Raw genomic sequence first — 16864 nt, forward strand, 5'->3', positions numbered from 1 at the left:
GTACACATGCGCGGTCGCTTAACATCGGCCACGTACAAGCAACCGGGTTCTTGCGAGCAGGTCTGAATCAGGTACTTATACTGTAGTCAGTGCACCAAGTTGTGGTAACCCCTTTCTTCTGTCTTTGTGTATTTGGATACACTTTGGCTAGCATATCCTTTATTATGTAGAATGTATAATTTAGGAGTTGATTTTAAAAAAAAAGTGTTCTAACTTCTTTTTATTAAGGTGTTTTAGATTTTCCTAATGAACTGCTAATGGAACCTATTTTTAAGCATCTTAAACAGGAAACATAATGTATTAATAAGTAATATATTTGCAAATAAACAGCACATGTAGCTGGTTTGCTGGTTCTAACAGTAATCCAACCCACTACTCCATGCTCCTTCCTCACTATTTACCCCATCTTTGTCACTCCTGTCTGTCTTCCCCTCCCCTTTTAGAATGTAAGCTCTCACGAGCAGGGCCCTCATCCCTCACGTGCTTCTCCTTGCCTTACTTATACTATAATTTACTGCTAACTCCCCACAATGGCACCTAACACTTGGTTGCTGACACCCTGCTGCTTATTTCAGTGTTATGCAGCAATGATTATAACCCATGTTCTTGTTCTGCATTGATTGTACAATTGATAACTCTTTTCTTGTGTGCTCATTTGTTTATGTACTTTGTGGTGCCATATAAATAAAGGATAATAGTAAATACACAACTCCCAATATAACATCAGTTGTATGATGCAAGAAGTGGCACAGTAACGGCTGAGTAATATTGTGTTTATTTGATTCAAAAATATTGCATCTACATGCAAATGTTTAAGATGGGAACGTGTATAGCTTATGTTTCCGGTACTGGGATTTTTTTATTTAGTTGTCTCTCGGCAGCTGTCGAGGAAAACCCCAAAGCCGTATCCTACTGATGCCGCCATCTGGAGCGATGGTGACCTTCACGTGAGTTATAACTTCTTTTAGGGATAGAGAAGTTCCATCAACAAAATGCCTCTTGTGGGGATGAAGCTAAAAGTAAGAAAAAGATTTAAAAGAAACATTTATACTGTAAACATTTTGTTGGCTTACAAGTTAATATTGCTAATTAGTATTGGCAGCTATATTGTGTCCAAAGATTTTTCCAACCACTTCATCTTTTATTCTTCACTGTTTTTGGTCCTGGAAGGTGATCCAACGGGGGAATCCTGTATTATGTACATGGAGGGGGTATGTTATAGTAAGATGTCCAAAAGTGATCCACTCCCTTAATTTCATGTCATTTATTATATTTATTATATTTCACCATAGAAAATATTGAGGCTGTAGTTATCTAATAAAAACAAAATAGCAGCTATACTGTAGTAACGTTACAGTAAACTAAAAAAAAATATATGTAGTCACCCGCTGGCCTCTACTGGTGCATCATACCTTTCAGGAAACAGTACATTGCTTCCACAATTATCACCCCCATCTAATGTATATATAACAATGTCTAGTTATATGGTAATTATTGCTTCAAGCACACAGGGGGAGATGTACTAAGCCTTGAAGTGAAATAAAGTGGAGAGAGATAAAGTACAAACCAATCGGTTCCTAACTAATTTTGTTTGAAAAATGACAGGAGCTGATTTGTTGGTATATCTCTCCACTTTTATCTCTATTCAAGGCTTAGTACATTTCCCCCACACTGTGGAAATACATGTAAACACCATGAGATGTGTATGGCATCACCTCCACATCTCAATCAGGCTTTTCAGCTTATTATTTCTTCTAATGACAGTTATCCTGTTATACACAAAGAAAAACAATAGATTTCCACATTATATATATATATATATATATATATATATATATAATGTGGAAATATATATGGCTAACGCTGCCCCTCACCTCTATGTGGGGAATTCAGGTGTGTTTTGCGCGCCTGCGGCCATTAGCTGGCGATACACGGAGCAATCAATTGTTGCTCCATTCGGGCGCGCACAGCTGCCGGCACTGACATTTCTACTCGCAGCCCCCGTGAGCTGGTGAAAAGAAATTACTGAGAAGTGACCCGTTTGAAGTTGAACACTCAAATGGGACTTTTGGCAGGCGCGGCAATGTCCCGTCGTTTGGACGGACTGCTAACTAGTGTGTAGAATGTTTGTTTATAGCATCATTTCTTTCCCCGTGAATTGTATATATACTGTAGATGCAGCTGAATTCAAACCCTCAACAGCCCCAATGTGATTACACTGTAGTAGTTGTCACATCTATGGGTTGTGATGTGACACATAAACAGGTTCAAAATGGTATCTTGCTATTTATTTCATCAATTCATGAAGTAAAAAAACATGAATAACATAAAAGATAAGAATCTTAAAAACTAATTCTGTCCCCATCTGAGGGAGCGAGGAAACCCTACTACACTGTGGATCCTAAAAGCAAGTCCTCTCAGTTAGAAGCTATGCATAAAGCTGCATACACACACAACTATTTAGTAAATGAACGATTTTAGTAAGCGATTTTCGTTCATTTTTTTCAAGGAAAAAAAGAACAAAAATCGTTTACAAAAATAGTTTATTTACTAAATGTAATGAACGATTTTTTTGACCTACAAACAATTTTTGCATATTCCCTTACTGAAAATCGTTGAGTTGGTCAGTCTGACTGAACTACAAACTACAAACGTGAACGCGCATGAACTATAATCGTTCATCGTTTTAACTCAGAAAGTGAACGATTTTTTCAACGATTGAACGATAAACGATATCATTATCGATAATCGTTCAAAAAATCATTGTGTGTGTATACACCTTAAGGCTTCAGTCCTAAATCTGGGATTCCTTGTCACCTCTAATACACAAGGATGGTCACCAATATGTTATAACACATTTCGATGATACATCTTTTTACAAAGTCGCCTATATTTATCTTTCTGAGGATAATCCATACTCGTCATCTTGAGTCTTTTGAAGCTTTGAATACAGCTAGATCTGTACTGTAACTGCAATTCATAGGGAAAGAGATGCTATTTTATACATACATTGTAAACATGGAAATCTATTCTTTTCTTTGAGTACAAGAGAATTCCTGGTATTAGATGATACCCACAAGAAGAGAGAATACATTGAAAAACCTGACAAACATGTGGATATGATGCTATACAAACATCATTCTAAGTAAGTGCATTTTCCCAGTGTGTACTTGAAGAAATAAGCATGTGTGAGCCGGAAAGTCTGTGTACTCACATAGGGACCTATTCATCAACACTAAATGGCCCGATAACAATGCCAAAATGCTAGTTTTCGCATGTCTTAGTTACCGGGCCATTCATCATCAGCAAACTTTCAGTTTTCGGAGTTTGCTTGCGAGAACAAGCTACATCTTCAGACGGCGCTCATTCTTGGATCCCCGCTCTTTCCTATGGGAAGGAGTTCCAGGGATGAAAGGAGGGATCTGAGCGGATCTCTCCACCGCCTTCTCACTATTTTCCCCGGTCGGCTTTGCACATGTATGACCTCTGGTCATGCACTCGTAGCCGGGATGACAGGGAAGAGATACTGTAAGTAACGCAGCATCTGTAGCTACGATACTAACCGAGGGGACAGCTGCTTTTCGGAATTGCTCCGGTGTCAAGTTTCCCCCGCAGCGAGATGATAACATAATCATCGGGGGCCATACGGCCTCCAATGATGAATAGGCCCCATAGACACAACTCCTTATTGGAAGAAATATGAAAAAATGCCCAATGCAAGAGATCAAATAGTGAAGTGCATGTACTGTACAGTACTTGTATGTTCCCATTATTTTCTTACTACCTGTCATTAGTCTTATAGTCTGTAGCTCTGACAAATGACTGAGAGCTTGAACTTCAAAGGACAAGGACATGCTTAATATTACAGTACCTTGCTAATGCCTACAGAGAGGCACTATAGGAACTATAGAGGAGGGCTCTACAAACCCCAGGTACCAGGTCCTGTGGCGCCTTACTCCTGGGAAGGCATATGCTATGTGAATCAGAACTTTGGTCCTCCTCTTCCAAGTGCTGCCATGTCATGCTCAGGGACCTATCAAACCCAACCCTCCCGCAGTCTAACCCTTCCCCTATTGCCTAACCCTCCCCCTAACCCTTACCACTGGAATGTGTCAGCATCCTGACCATCTGGATCCTGACTACATCCCATTTGTAGCATGATCCCCTTAATATAGAGGGTTACATTACATGTCAGTGCTTTATATATGCATTGAACAAAAGAAAAAAGAAATTCCATGAATAGGGCACTCACAGATCAGCATTATTATACATAAATAGAGATATCTCAATTGCATAGGGGAACCATCTAATACAAAAGTAAACTAATACAGGAATAAAATATAACGTTTAATATGTTTTAATAAAATATTGCGAAAATATGAAAAACATTTATGTAAATAAAATGGTGTGACTACAGTTGATTGCGTAATATTATATAATAAATTCGTCATCATATAGCTTATAGCCTTATTTTGAATTTAACATGGGGGACAAATGCTATGATCCTATGATTAAGCATTTGATGCGAAACGCGCGTCAGGAGACACGCGGCACTCGCTTGCTAGCGTGTGTTATGTTTTTATTAATCATGTGTTGAAACAACAATTTCTGTTTGATTGTCCATGATACATAATGAGGGTGTCTGTTAGACATAGGGACTTGCCAGCAGGTGCATGTGACCTGCCGTAGTTAGGAACAGAGGGGACACTATGTGACAGCAGTAATATGTCAGGAATCTCACTAGACACATTGTTTCATCTATCTGATTTGACCTAATAAACTGCTTTATACAAATCGTTCTCACCTTTGGATATAATAAGGGGGGGAACATATTTAATAACTTCACATATCCTTACAACGGGGGTATTAACCAATATACAGGCAATAAGTGTTTCTTTGTTCCCGACAGGGACTTGCCGGCAGGCGCATGTGACCTACCTCAGTTAGCTTAATAGGGAATACTATGTGTCTACATTAGTGTGTCAGGGATGCCTAGAGACACATTATGTTATGCGATCTAATCTGACCTTACGAACTGCCTATGCAGTTTTGTTCTCACCCTAGGATATAATAGGGGGAACAATATTTATTTTTTGTTATCTCTTATAACCTCATATAATATCATTGTTATTGTCCAGTACCAATAAATTGAGAAGTTATCTTGTGTCTATATTTCATTATGGACCCCTGTGAACATAAAATTTAGAGGTGTATTTTCCATTCACTGTGATGATTAAAATAGATACATAGATTCTACTATAACATTGATGTAAGCAAGTCTATTTTGGAAACTAACATTTTCATTACACCAAGGGGTGAGTGAACATAATTGCTTACATGCATCCGGCAGTTAACATCTACGATTGAGATAATACATCCTTGTAACTGGCAATAAGTGAAGGCATTTGTCCCACATGTTACAGACACCCCATTATGTTAAAATCAAAATAAGCCTATAAGCTATATGACGACGAATTTATAACGTAATATAAAATTACACAATCAACTGTGGTCACACCATTTTATTTACATACGTTTTTTTTCATATTTTCACAATATTTTATTAAAACATATTAAAAGTTATATTTTATTCCTGTATTAGTTTATTTTTGTATTAGATGGTTCCCCTATGCAATTGAGATATCTCTAGTTACTTAGAATAATTCTGATCTGTGAGTGCCCTATTCAAGGAATTTATTTTTTCTTTTGTTTAAGGCTCATACGGTTTATTCCAGGGTGCACCTCCTGTGATTGATATACGATAGACATTATATTAGGAAGGATCAGGGAGGACTTATGCATTTGACATCTCTGTGCGGGTCTTTTGTCTCTTTAATAGTGCTTTATATATAACAGATAATAATAAATATAATTTGTATCACTGCAAGCAGTGTATAAATGGTTACATCACAAGTCTTCAAGATTTTATTTTAATTTTTGACCTCTAAAACTCTGATTCCAACTGTCCTTATTAGCTTCCATAATATACCTGATATTTATAAATACTGTACCTGTGTGACAGGGAGAAGTGTTTTCCATTTGTTATTCAGATTCACATCCGGTATCTCTCTGATTACCTCCTCTTCCTCTTTAGATGTCAGGACACAACAATCAATTGTGCATGAATTTGGTGCATTACCTGTCATAAACATTACACTGTTTAATTCTCCACAATCTACGTAAATGCCCATAATCTGGTTCTATATTATAGAAACACAAAGACAAAAGGGAGCACAGAATATTGAAGACCATCTTCATGCTTGTGTACCTCATAATCCACATCTAACACTGATAACACTCCCGGCTTCTTGCAAGGCAATCAAGGAAGCTGGCTATGGTTTTAACATAGGACGGTTGGCAATGTGAAGTCTGCATAGTCCAGAATGTGGCCCTCACGTGGAGCTGGGCTGGCATTGGACTGCCACTTAGGATTCCTGGCTTCATGTTCAATGCTACTGCACACGGCATTTAATACTATAAAGCCCCATGGAGTAGTGTTTTGTATTGGGATTAAGCACTAGTAGGCCATTCCTATAGATACCCTAACAAGTTGTTATTCTTAGGTTAGAATTGTTAATAACTGCTCAGAAACATTAACAAAAAATATTCTTCAAAATAATTAGTAGGATGATTTGAAAGAAACATACCGTACCTTTAAAGTGGTTAGTGTCTATTTCTACATGCGTAATTAAGCCTGGGTGGCCGAGCCGGAACACTGCCCATTCATTTCCTGGGATCTGGAGGATTCCGTTTCTATCAGCCTATGAGATAAAGGCCTAAAGTATGACTGCTGAACAGAACATAAATTCCCAGACTGTTGTATAGCCAGGTCCAAAATCTTTATATTCAAATATTCTGCAGGTACAATTTTTTCTTCCAGAAACCAGACATATCACAGCTGCACTGAACAGTGTCACCTGAAACTCTTTTGCCTCATGGAAGGCATGGGTCTGTCTCCACAACTTCTTGGGGGTTGATATAGAAATCATTCACTACCTTCTGTACGTTACCTTTAACCATTTTCCCTCAATCATCTTCTAAAGTCTTTTGACTAATACAGTGCACAAATTTCAGAATTACAAGATGAACTAATTAGAGTTACATCAAAACATTTCCGAAAAGATTATCCATTTGGCTTGAGGGACATTCTTACTGTAGCTAATGGATCGAGATAAAAAACATGGGTCTCTGGGCCTGATTCAGAGCCGCTCGCTGTTTGCGAGCGCTCGCTCTGAATCAGGGCGGGGATTATTTATTATTTTTTTAAGCTGTGGGTGACCACCCACAGCTTTTGCGAGCGGCCTGGCGATGGTCGAGATTATCGCGACCATCGGGCTTGCGAGAAGACCCTGTGGTAGGGTCTCAGCTCTCGCAAGCCTGAGTGATGTCAGTAGGGCCGCCCACAAACGCCAGGCGTTGCTAAGGGAACGCCTGCGTTTGTGCAGCCACCCCCCTCCTCGCCTACAAAACGGGGCGAGCTGTCAATCAACATCGACAGCCCCTCCATCTTGTAGCGAGAACTGTTGTGATGGAGCTGCCGCCATAGTACGGGTCTCGCGCATGCGCATGCCAGAGGTCGGCGCATGCGCAGTTGGGGACCATCGACCCGCTTGCGAGCACTGTGTGAGAGTGGGTTCATTAAAAGCCTCTTCACTAACCTTATACTTCAATATTATTTTATACAAGTCCTCAATTTCCAATTGGATATAATTTTAGTAATCAAGCACATCATTTATAGATTAAGGGCCTGATTCAGCAGCCATAGCAACTGTATTTACACACGCAATCGGCCGATTGTTGCATTCTGTGCATGCGTATGCATCCTAGTTCGCATGCGCGAATGCTCCACTTCGTTCGAAACTGCGATTACAGTGACTACGCAGGCCCATCACAGAGTGATTGACAGGAGGTACCATTTGGGTTAGGTGATGGGGGTGGTAAGCGAAACGCAGGCGTGCCAGTGCATTTGAACGCCGTTGCAGGGGCGTGCATAAATTATTCACTGCGATGGTATATGCTGCTTGGGCTTATACTGCGTGTGATAAGGTTAGCAATTTCTGAGTAAGGTCACCTTGTGCAAGTGTGCGTGAGTCTCCGATGGTATTCGATGTTACCGATGTTTTTGCAGACTTGCAATGTATTACAGATGTGTGTGTAAGGTAAGGTGGGCGTCCTCATGCTGTGCTGCGACGGCATAGCGATCACAGTGGATTAGCATATCATCGCAGTGAGACTGTGTGCGTGATCGCTATTGCGATTGCAGTTGCGATCCGTACTGAATCAGGCCCTATGTAAATTAAATAGAGCACATTATTAATTAAAACTAAATGATAGTTAGAAAAGCTGAATAAAGACTAAGTTAAGGTTATAACGTCTGATCTAAAATCTATCATTATATTTTTTTCAGAGCTGCCCTATTATTTTTGAAGTGGTTATTTGAAGATCCTCATCTTTTCTAGTTATGCAAAACATGTTGTTTACCTTTAAGATAGGAGGCCTATCTAGTCTTCTCGCAGTCTCCCACCCATCGCCCATGTCAGCGGCTCTTCCTAAACCTGGATTTAAATGACAACATTATGATTTAACACGTATCATCACAAAATTATTTTAAAGTGACATTAATCAAAATAATGACATTTCATTAATCTAACTGCAATGGGTCAATTGTTTGAGGGTGTATTGTCACCTTACGTATGTATTTTATGGGGGCAACATAATTAGCATCTGTATTTTACCAACAGTTGAACCTTTCTGCTTGTGCTTTACCTGCGTAGCTAATTCATCCAGTTTGATGATAGCCTGTAACTGCTGGTTCTTGAATGAATAATAAAATCACTAAATTAAATAACTAGTTTGATAAATGTGCACAAAAACATTTATTATTTATCTCACAAAAATAACCTAAAGTTTAAAAATGCTTTTGTAGTGTTGGAATGTCGGACTAGATAGCTAACAATTTCGGAGTTTGTGGGATGTGTGCAGGGGCGTATCTATAATGGGTGCAGGGAACACGGGCCCGTGGGTCCAGGAGGGCCCCGCACCGCACACCCTGCACCCATAATGTTACTTACCTCTCCGGAGTCCCACGTCGGCGCGGGGGTCCGGCGCTGTAAAATGACTGGAAAATGTCCTCTGCGGACATTTTCCCGTTGTTTGCGCATGCGCAGTACAGGGAAAATGGCCGCCATGGCCATTTTCCCGGTGATCTGTGCATACACTATAGACTCTGGGCACACTCTAGTGCCCAGAGTCTATAACTAGGGTGCTGGCCGCGCACAGCTCAGTGCGCTGCCGGCTGCTGGGCGGAGAGGAGGGGGCCCCTGTCGGATACTGCACACGGGCCCCCTCCTCTCTAGAAACACCCCTGGATGTGTGCATATGAGATTATTATGTCTAGTTCTGTCTCTCAAATGTTTACATTGCAGTTCTGCTTTTAATAAAATAGCTGCAGTACAGAAGCCACTACACACACTGAATCCCTCAATTACACTGTACTCATTCGGTGGTGGCTCCAGTAGACAATGAGGCACCCAGTGAATGAAGGTGCCATCTGTGAAGGTGAGAAACTGTTTGGGCTCTTGTTGTTTCAGAAATGTGAACTGGTGTGACTTGTGTGCCAGGGGTGCTCTTTATTCAATGTCCTACCCTGATAACTTTGCTAGTAAAAATTGTATTCCACTTTATAATCACTACTCATTTCAATAAAAAAAATTAGATGAATTATTTAATGGTTCTTTAGATACCTATGAGATTTCGTGGATGTCCATAATGTGCATCACTGAATCCAAGGCACACACTTCCATTACCCATTGACAGAAGGTCTTCCAAATCATTTGGGCCACACGTAGACCAGTCTCTTTGTCCAATGCCATAGACTTTAAAGCGGGCTATTCCTCCATCTGTGTAAATACAGCACACAAGTGTTAGATGTGTTTAATGCCATTACTATTAGTAAAGCCACAGGTGGTTTTTTTCTTTCTCTGAAGAAGTCTGTGTTTTACAGATGAAATGCATCGAAACCACAGGCAACCACTAACAATTAGTACTACCCTGTGAATTGTCTCTTCACATGCTGCCTAAATAAAGTACTTGTGTAATCATAGTAGAATAATCATAGCAGAAGAATTGACAGAACTAAAACAACTCAGAGCTCAACTCTGCTCCCAGAACACCTCTACCAGGCAAACAGGATTTTGTCTCAGACCTTAATCTCTGAACATAAGGTTTGAGAAGCTGAACCTACAGAACTTCTAAATCTAAAGCATAATGGGACAACATTGATGGACCATTGATACCACGTACAATAGCAACTCCTACACTATTAAAACTGTAAGTTGTTACTTAGACTAACATATGAGGAACATTCTCTAGTCTGATAGCACTAATTACTGTTTAAAGGTAAAAACATATAAAACCCCAAAACATATAAACTATTAGTGTGGGTAGGGAACACCACAGAGCTGCAACCAGAGGCGCCGAGAGGGGGGGATTGGGTAATAATTACCCAGGCCTGGGCTTGTTGGAGGGGCCCAGTAGGGCCCGGGTCCAACACCCCCCCCTCACCCTCTTACCTGTCAGCAGCCCAGCACACAATGATGTGTGCTGGGCTTAATGGGACCAGTGGGATTGCTGCGGCTGAGCAGCAGCAGCGGTCTCCCCCCTTAGCCTGTGGGAGGGACGATCACGACACTCCCCCCCCTTCATTTGCGCCAGACTGAGGGGCTCACAGCGTCCCCCTCTTCAACGCATGGCATTGCCTTGCGCCACTGCAAATAGTGTTTGGGAGTTTTTTTAAGGGGCCTGAGCCAGCTCTCTACTGCCCTGGTTGCAACTATCCACCAGTTCCCAATACAATGATAGTATACACAGAAGCATTTTTACCAACAAACAGTGACATGTGATTAGGTAATTCATCATATGACCTGAGTCATTATGTCTTTATGCAATTAATAAAATAACATACAGTATATGGTTAAATATATTGAAAGTCACTTAAGAGATTATTGTCCTATGTAAAATAAATCATCTGTGTTTTACATGGTTACTGTACTTCTGGATGACTGTTTATAAACCTTGTTTAATAGATGTTTAGTCTTTACTGTTTGATGCAGGAATATTATCTTCTCTTTTTATATACTGCACATAATTTTGGTTGTGGTGTAGCTGAGATAGTTTTTGTTTAAACCACCAGTTAAATATAACTGTATTCAAACACAATAGTCTGCATGTTTTAACCACATTAATCTATCATAATGGAGATGGGGGCGTTACAAACTATTGGGGTTGCCGCTCATGCCAGTAAGTTAAGCAACTATTATGGGGCCTAATTATAAAACTAAACTTGTCCTTAAAACAAACAGAAATGGCTGTTTCCACATGCATTTTTACCAAGGCTAGAAAGCAGGAGATATCTCCTACTTTCAAATCACCAGCACTTGTCACAGCCATCACCATAGATTACTATGGGAATGGTGCTATAGGCTGTTTAACAAGCTCTGCAAAGCAATGCTTTTTGGAGCTTGTCTCCATAAACTAACTTCAGATGGTTTTAAAAAAAAACAGAAAGAAAACCCCAGTGCTTCTCCAGTAAATAAAAAGTTTCAATTAGATCAACTAAACAGTAAAATCAAACCTTCTGATGAAAATCCAATATCATTGAAACGCGTCAGAGAAGGGACTGTGTTCTGCTACACCACTCACACATTGTATAGGCACTTTTATCTTAGAGGTCACAAAGTAGCTGTTTATCACTCTCACTTGGAGGAGCTTATACAGGACAGCAAAGCCAGATAAGTCAAGTTACCAGAAAGATGTATCCAGGAATTGAGAGTTACCATCATTCTCAAAGCCATAAAATCCCATAAGATTGTCTCTATATATGCTGAGCATCCTTGTAGCAATGTACTGTTACACCTTACATTCGTTTAAGACCTTTATTGAGTCTGTTTGAAGAGTAATTTTATAGTTAACAACAGTTTATTAATAGAACCTGTCAGGGACACCAGTAGGTATCCCAGAGTTTGCTCTCTGACTAGGGTCAGAGCCAGTAATTGATTCACCATGACTGGTATTACACTAGCATCAGTTCTGTGACTGTGCAGTTCCCCAAGTCCTCATGTAGTGAGTGTAGAGCCGAATATAGTACTACTCATGATTATTATTCTACCTCTCTGCCCATTATACAATACCCTATATTCTGCCACCACCCATGGTAATTACAAAGGGCCACAGGTCCACGAGCACTCTATCACAATTGTGTAGGCTTGGCGACACAAACTGTTGTACCATGCAGTTAGTTGGTCACCCCCTGCTTCTAGCAATAAATAATAGTTATATAGTAACCTTAGTGATCTAATAGCATCCTCAAAGACTGGGTTCTGGAGCATAAATGAAATAGGCTAATCAAGAAACAAGTTATTTACAAAAGAAGTACAATGCTTAGTTACAGGAATGATATAAAGAAAAAGGGTTACAGATTACACAGACAAATGTGTTTCAATTTGAAATAAAAAGGAAAAAGACCTACAGAATATAACACGAAGCCTATTCTGGCACAGCTGGAAAGTGATGGTGCAGTCTCTCCATTAGATTAATCCCTAAAGTCTAATATGGATCAAAAGACTCCCTTACCTTTAATACCTTTATCACCTGCCCCACCTCCACAGATGATGTCATGCCTAAGTCTCTGATGATTGGCTGACCATGTCAGGGTCTATACCAAGACTGCTGTCATAATGTTTAACTTAAGTACAAATAACTGCACATAATTTCCCCTGTGTAATAGCTACAACAAATAGTGTATTTAAGCTATCAAATTAATGTAAATGCAACATCGCTGTGAGGTGTGAATGGTTAGAGACCCAATTTCTTCCAAACCATTAGTCCCAAGTATTCTTAAATCACACACGACCTGTGTACAGACTAGGGATGGCCATTGACCATCGATGATTCATAATTATCGATTGTTTATGGCCAATGTAAAATGCTTTTCCCATCGATGGGGGAGAACAAGATGGTTTCCCTCCATCGATGGAAAAGCATAACCAAATAGTTTTGTTTTTTTTTACATGGTGCAAAGACATGGAGCATAGCTCTGCCCCCCGACACCCGCGAAGCCATGCCCTCAATTCTGATTGGCCCATAGGCCACTCAGTTATAGAACAGGGATGATCATCATTTGGTGAAACCATCGATGGTCATCCATTGCATAGTTGGTTACCATCAATGGCCACTTGCTATTTTGCCATCGATGGTTACCATACCGATGGCCATCCCTAGTACAGACCTCAGGTATGTCTATGATTTACAGAATCTCCTAACTGTCATAGAAATATAAATTTTATGTCAAAATAGGTAACATGGCTTTGGTATTTGATCCTGTTTGAAGTTTGAGTCCCCTGTTAGTCAGACGGCTGTGTGTTTATCTCCCCACTGTTTTAGGAGACAGGTAGGCATCCTCGCGTAATTTATATGCAGCCCTAAATTAAAGGCTTTGTTTACCAATGTCCTGTCCAGGTAAGTGCAGTTTTCTGCTGACAGGTTTCTATAATTGAATGTACACTTTAATGTAAATACACTAGAACCCTTCTGGTTCCTAAGTGTGTGATTTATATGCAAATGAAAAACCTTCCATGGGATCTTCAGACATTCAGAATCCCTAACCTCAATTACCTTACATTAACAAAACCAGTTTTTATATATATATATATACAGTAATCAATTGGGCAAAAGTTAAATTGTTATTAATGGAAGATATTTTCCTCTCTACAATGCCCTAACATGCCTACAAGCTCTACAGATCCCATTTAAGTCAATCAGTGTTGTTTATCAATTCATGTTTGTTTATTTTATATATTCTGACAAATGATTTGATATTATATTGACATTGTATGGTTTTACAAAACACTGAATACATTTTATGCTACCTTTTTATATTTATTTACAATACGTTAATACAATTGACAAGTTTTAATTAGTGGAAAAACACAAATAATTTTCATTCTTCTTTGTGCTTTATTGAGTAGGGTAATTGTGCCCATGGTATAAGTGGTATTGCAGTTCTTCCCTCAGATGGCATTAGCATGCTATTCTCTATGAAGGAAGCTTGGCAGTAGAGGGATCTTCTGATTCCTCCTGGGTGAGCTGGACCGCTGCCTAATACCCATCACAACTATCTATGGCCCTGATTCAGAGCCGGACGCTCTGACCAGAGCGCTCGCTCTGAATTAGGGCCCACCTCCATTAAAATGGAGCGTCCTCCTGGACGCTCGTATAGCTGTGGGTCACCACCCACAGCATATACGAGCGTCCAACAAGATGGTCGCGATGGTCTTGACCATCGCGACCATCGGACTTGCGAGTGAAACCCTGTGGTCGGGTTTCTCAACCACAAGGCCAGGAGTGATTTTGGCTCTATCAGAGCCAAAATCACTCCCACTGACATCACTAGTGATGTCAGTGGGGCCGGCTTCATACGGTAGGCGTTCCCATAGGAACGCCTCCGTCTGGCAGGCACGCCCCCGGAACGCCCACCAAAGGGGGCGTGCTGTCAATCAACATCGACAGCACGCCCCCTTTGGTGCGAGACCCGGAGCGATGGAAAGTCCTTCGCTCGCCGGGTCTCGAGCATGCGCACGACGGAGCTCCCTCAGTCATGCGCATGCGCAGTGGGGACCATCGATCCACTTGCGAGCATACTGCCGCTCGCGAGTGGGTCTGAATGACCCCCAATATCACTTCGCACATGAGCAGCCTGCTGCCGACACGTGCTTGAAGGTGGATTTGATCCCCATTGCATGGCACAGTCCATCATGGCGGGACTGCAGTTTGCAGAAAAGCTGTACCATTACAGTATTTAGAATTATAATTTGCTAATAAAGATACATTTTTTGCTAGGGTAATTGTAGCAAGTTTGTAACACAATCAGAATGGCCAAATCACACGTGTTAATATGTACTGTAAATAAACACCAATATTCATTGTAGCCTTCATTTCTGACATTGGAACTGATAGTGATGTGGTCTGATTCTGAGGGCAATTTTCTTGCTCTTTGTATATCCTATTACTGGTACCTGGGTAGATATTAAGTCGTATGTGTGTCCATCTTTTTCTTGAACTGACTTGGAAGTAATTGTGGCAGCAATCAGGGTATCCCGCCTTTAGCTCTGTCATTTCTAGAAGGTAGTCCCACTTTTCTGAATGTAGCTACATTACAGGAAGTAGAAAGTGATATGAAAGTATTACATTCTGAGAAATATGTTCTTTAAACAAAATCCCCAGGCTGACTCTTTTAAGTCCTTCCCTCATTCAACCAAGGGACAAGACATAAACGCTCACTTGACCAGGTTAATATTTACACTTGTTCTTTAGGTGGTACTGTGTGCTGAAGCTTAGTGCTCTATGGGCGTGATTCAGAGATGGATGCAATTCCGATGCTGCTGTGATCCAGTACACAACTGCTGTGCGAAAATAGGCAAATGTCGCAGCTGCTGCAACCTGTATTGAGACGCTCACCAGCGGCATTGCCGATCCGCCACATGAGTACAAGAACGCAACCATCAGACGCATATCGGTCAATCATCGGAATTTTGAGTAACCCTTTGGTCACACAGAATTCCTGACGGAACTAAGACGCCGGAGCCTTAATAACTACATACAGGATTGCAGATGCAGACTGTGACATGTGCCCTAATCAGCCGCGACACGTCTGCATTGGAGTGGCCACCCCCTGTTACCTGCCACAAACAGCCCCTGACTATCACTTTGCGAATAAATCCTCCCTGCCACCTTTGGCGCAAGACCATCGCAGCACTTGAGTAGTGCAACTCTGATGCATGCGCAGTAGAGAAACATCGACCATTTGCGAAAACATCGGCATTGCATCTATCTTTGAATCAGGCTCTATGTACAAGTAAGTGCAAGATCATGAATGAGGATCAAGTATGTCATAGGCTTGTAAAGGAAACTACAGTATCGTTGCTGGATATCACAAGTTAAAACAAACTCAATGTTTTGCTTTAGTCTCATGATCCATCACATGTTCCTGCCAATCTTAATACTGTGTTGCGAATGGATGAGGCTGGCATAAGCATTAGAGTATCATCTATACAGTATGTGAACTTTTATACATTTATACCATTTAAACATTGAAGATTTACAGATGTAGCTGCCATCATCGTTGCTACCATGCACATGGATGGCACGACTAGTGTGCCCATGTCTATGGTGTCATAGACTGCAATGGGGAGAACGCTGGCTGCTCCTAGTAGCTGCCTGACGAGAGCTGCGCTATGCCGCGATGCATGCCGCTGTGCACGGTTACTTGAGGTTACATCAATGATACAATGTAGTGGTTCCCACCATAGACTTCAATGGCGATTTCTCTCCATTGAAGTCTATGGGGGAAACAGGGTGATCGCACAGAGCCAATCAGCAAGCTGCTCCGACGGAGATGCCCGCTGATTGGCTCGCGGCTCCTTCAGTGATGGGGCACACGTGTGCCCCGGTCATTCGCGCGGAGTAAAGCTATGTGGAAACACATACCTTTACTCAGTCCGGCTTGGATTCGGGAGCACCCGTTTATTTGTTTTAACCCCATGGATGCCTACTTGGAGAAGAGGATGTAAACTACGCATAGGTGAGGTGAGTATGGATTTTTTTATAGGTAACCCTATGTATTACTTCGATACTAAGTGAGTATGTGTGATAGTGAGTGTGAGTGTGCATGTATGTTATAATAAAATTTTACTTTCACAGTGTATGTTGTTTTTTTTTCGTATTGCTTTGGTTGTGGAACTACAAGTACCAGCGGGCCCATAATGCCCAGCATGCTGGTATTTGTGGTTCTCCAAATACCAGCATGTGG

General features: G+C 40.9%; 1 protein-coding gene across 1 annotated transcript in view; it reads right to left on the reverse strand.

The window, feature by feature from the left end:
- Positions 1 to 763: 763 nt before the first annotated feature.
- ALLC (allantoicase) overlaps positions 764 to 16864 on the reverse strand; it is a 43608-nt gene continuing 27507 nt past the window's right edge. The window contains exons 7-12 of the mRNA XM_088479522.1: positions 15072 to 15204; positions 9744 to 9899; positions 8482 to 8555; positions 6653 to 6761; positions 6012 to 6139; positions 764 to 1013 (exon numbers count right to left, since the gene is read on the reverse strand). Coding sequence (XP_088335648.1) covers positions 864 to 1013; positions 6012 to 6139; positions 6653 to 6761; positions 8482 to 8555; positions 9744 to 9899; positions 15072 to 15204 — 750 coding nt within the window. The 3' untranslated portion in view covers positions 764 to 863. The remainder of the gene's footprint in view (positions 1014 to 6011; positions 6140 to 6652; positions 6762 to 8481; positions 8556 to 9743; positions 9900 to 15071; positions 15205 to 16864) is intronic.

Source organism: Taudactylus pleione, unplaced genomic scaffold (genome assembly GCF_031769625.1).
Source record: "Taudactylus pleione unplaced genomic scaffold, aTauple2 ptg000238l, whole genome shotgun sequence".
In the NCBI taxonomy this organism is placed as follows: domain Eukaryota; kingdom Metazoa; phylum Chordata; class Amphibia; order Anura; family Myobatrachidae; genus Taudactylus; species Taudactylus pleione.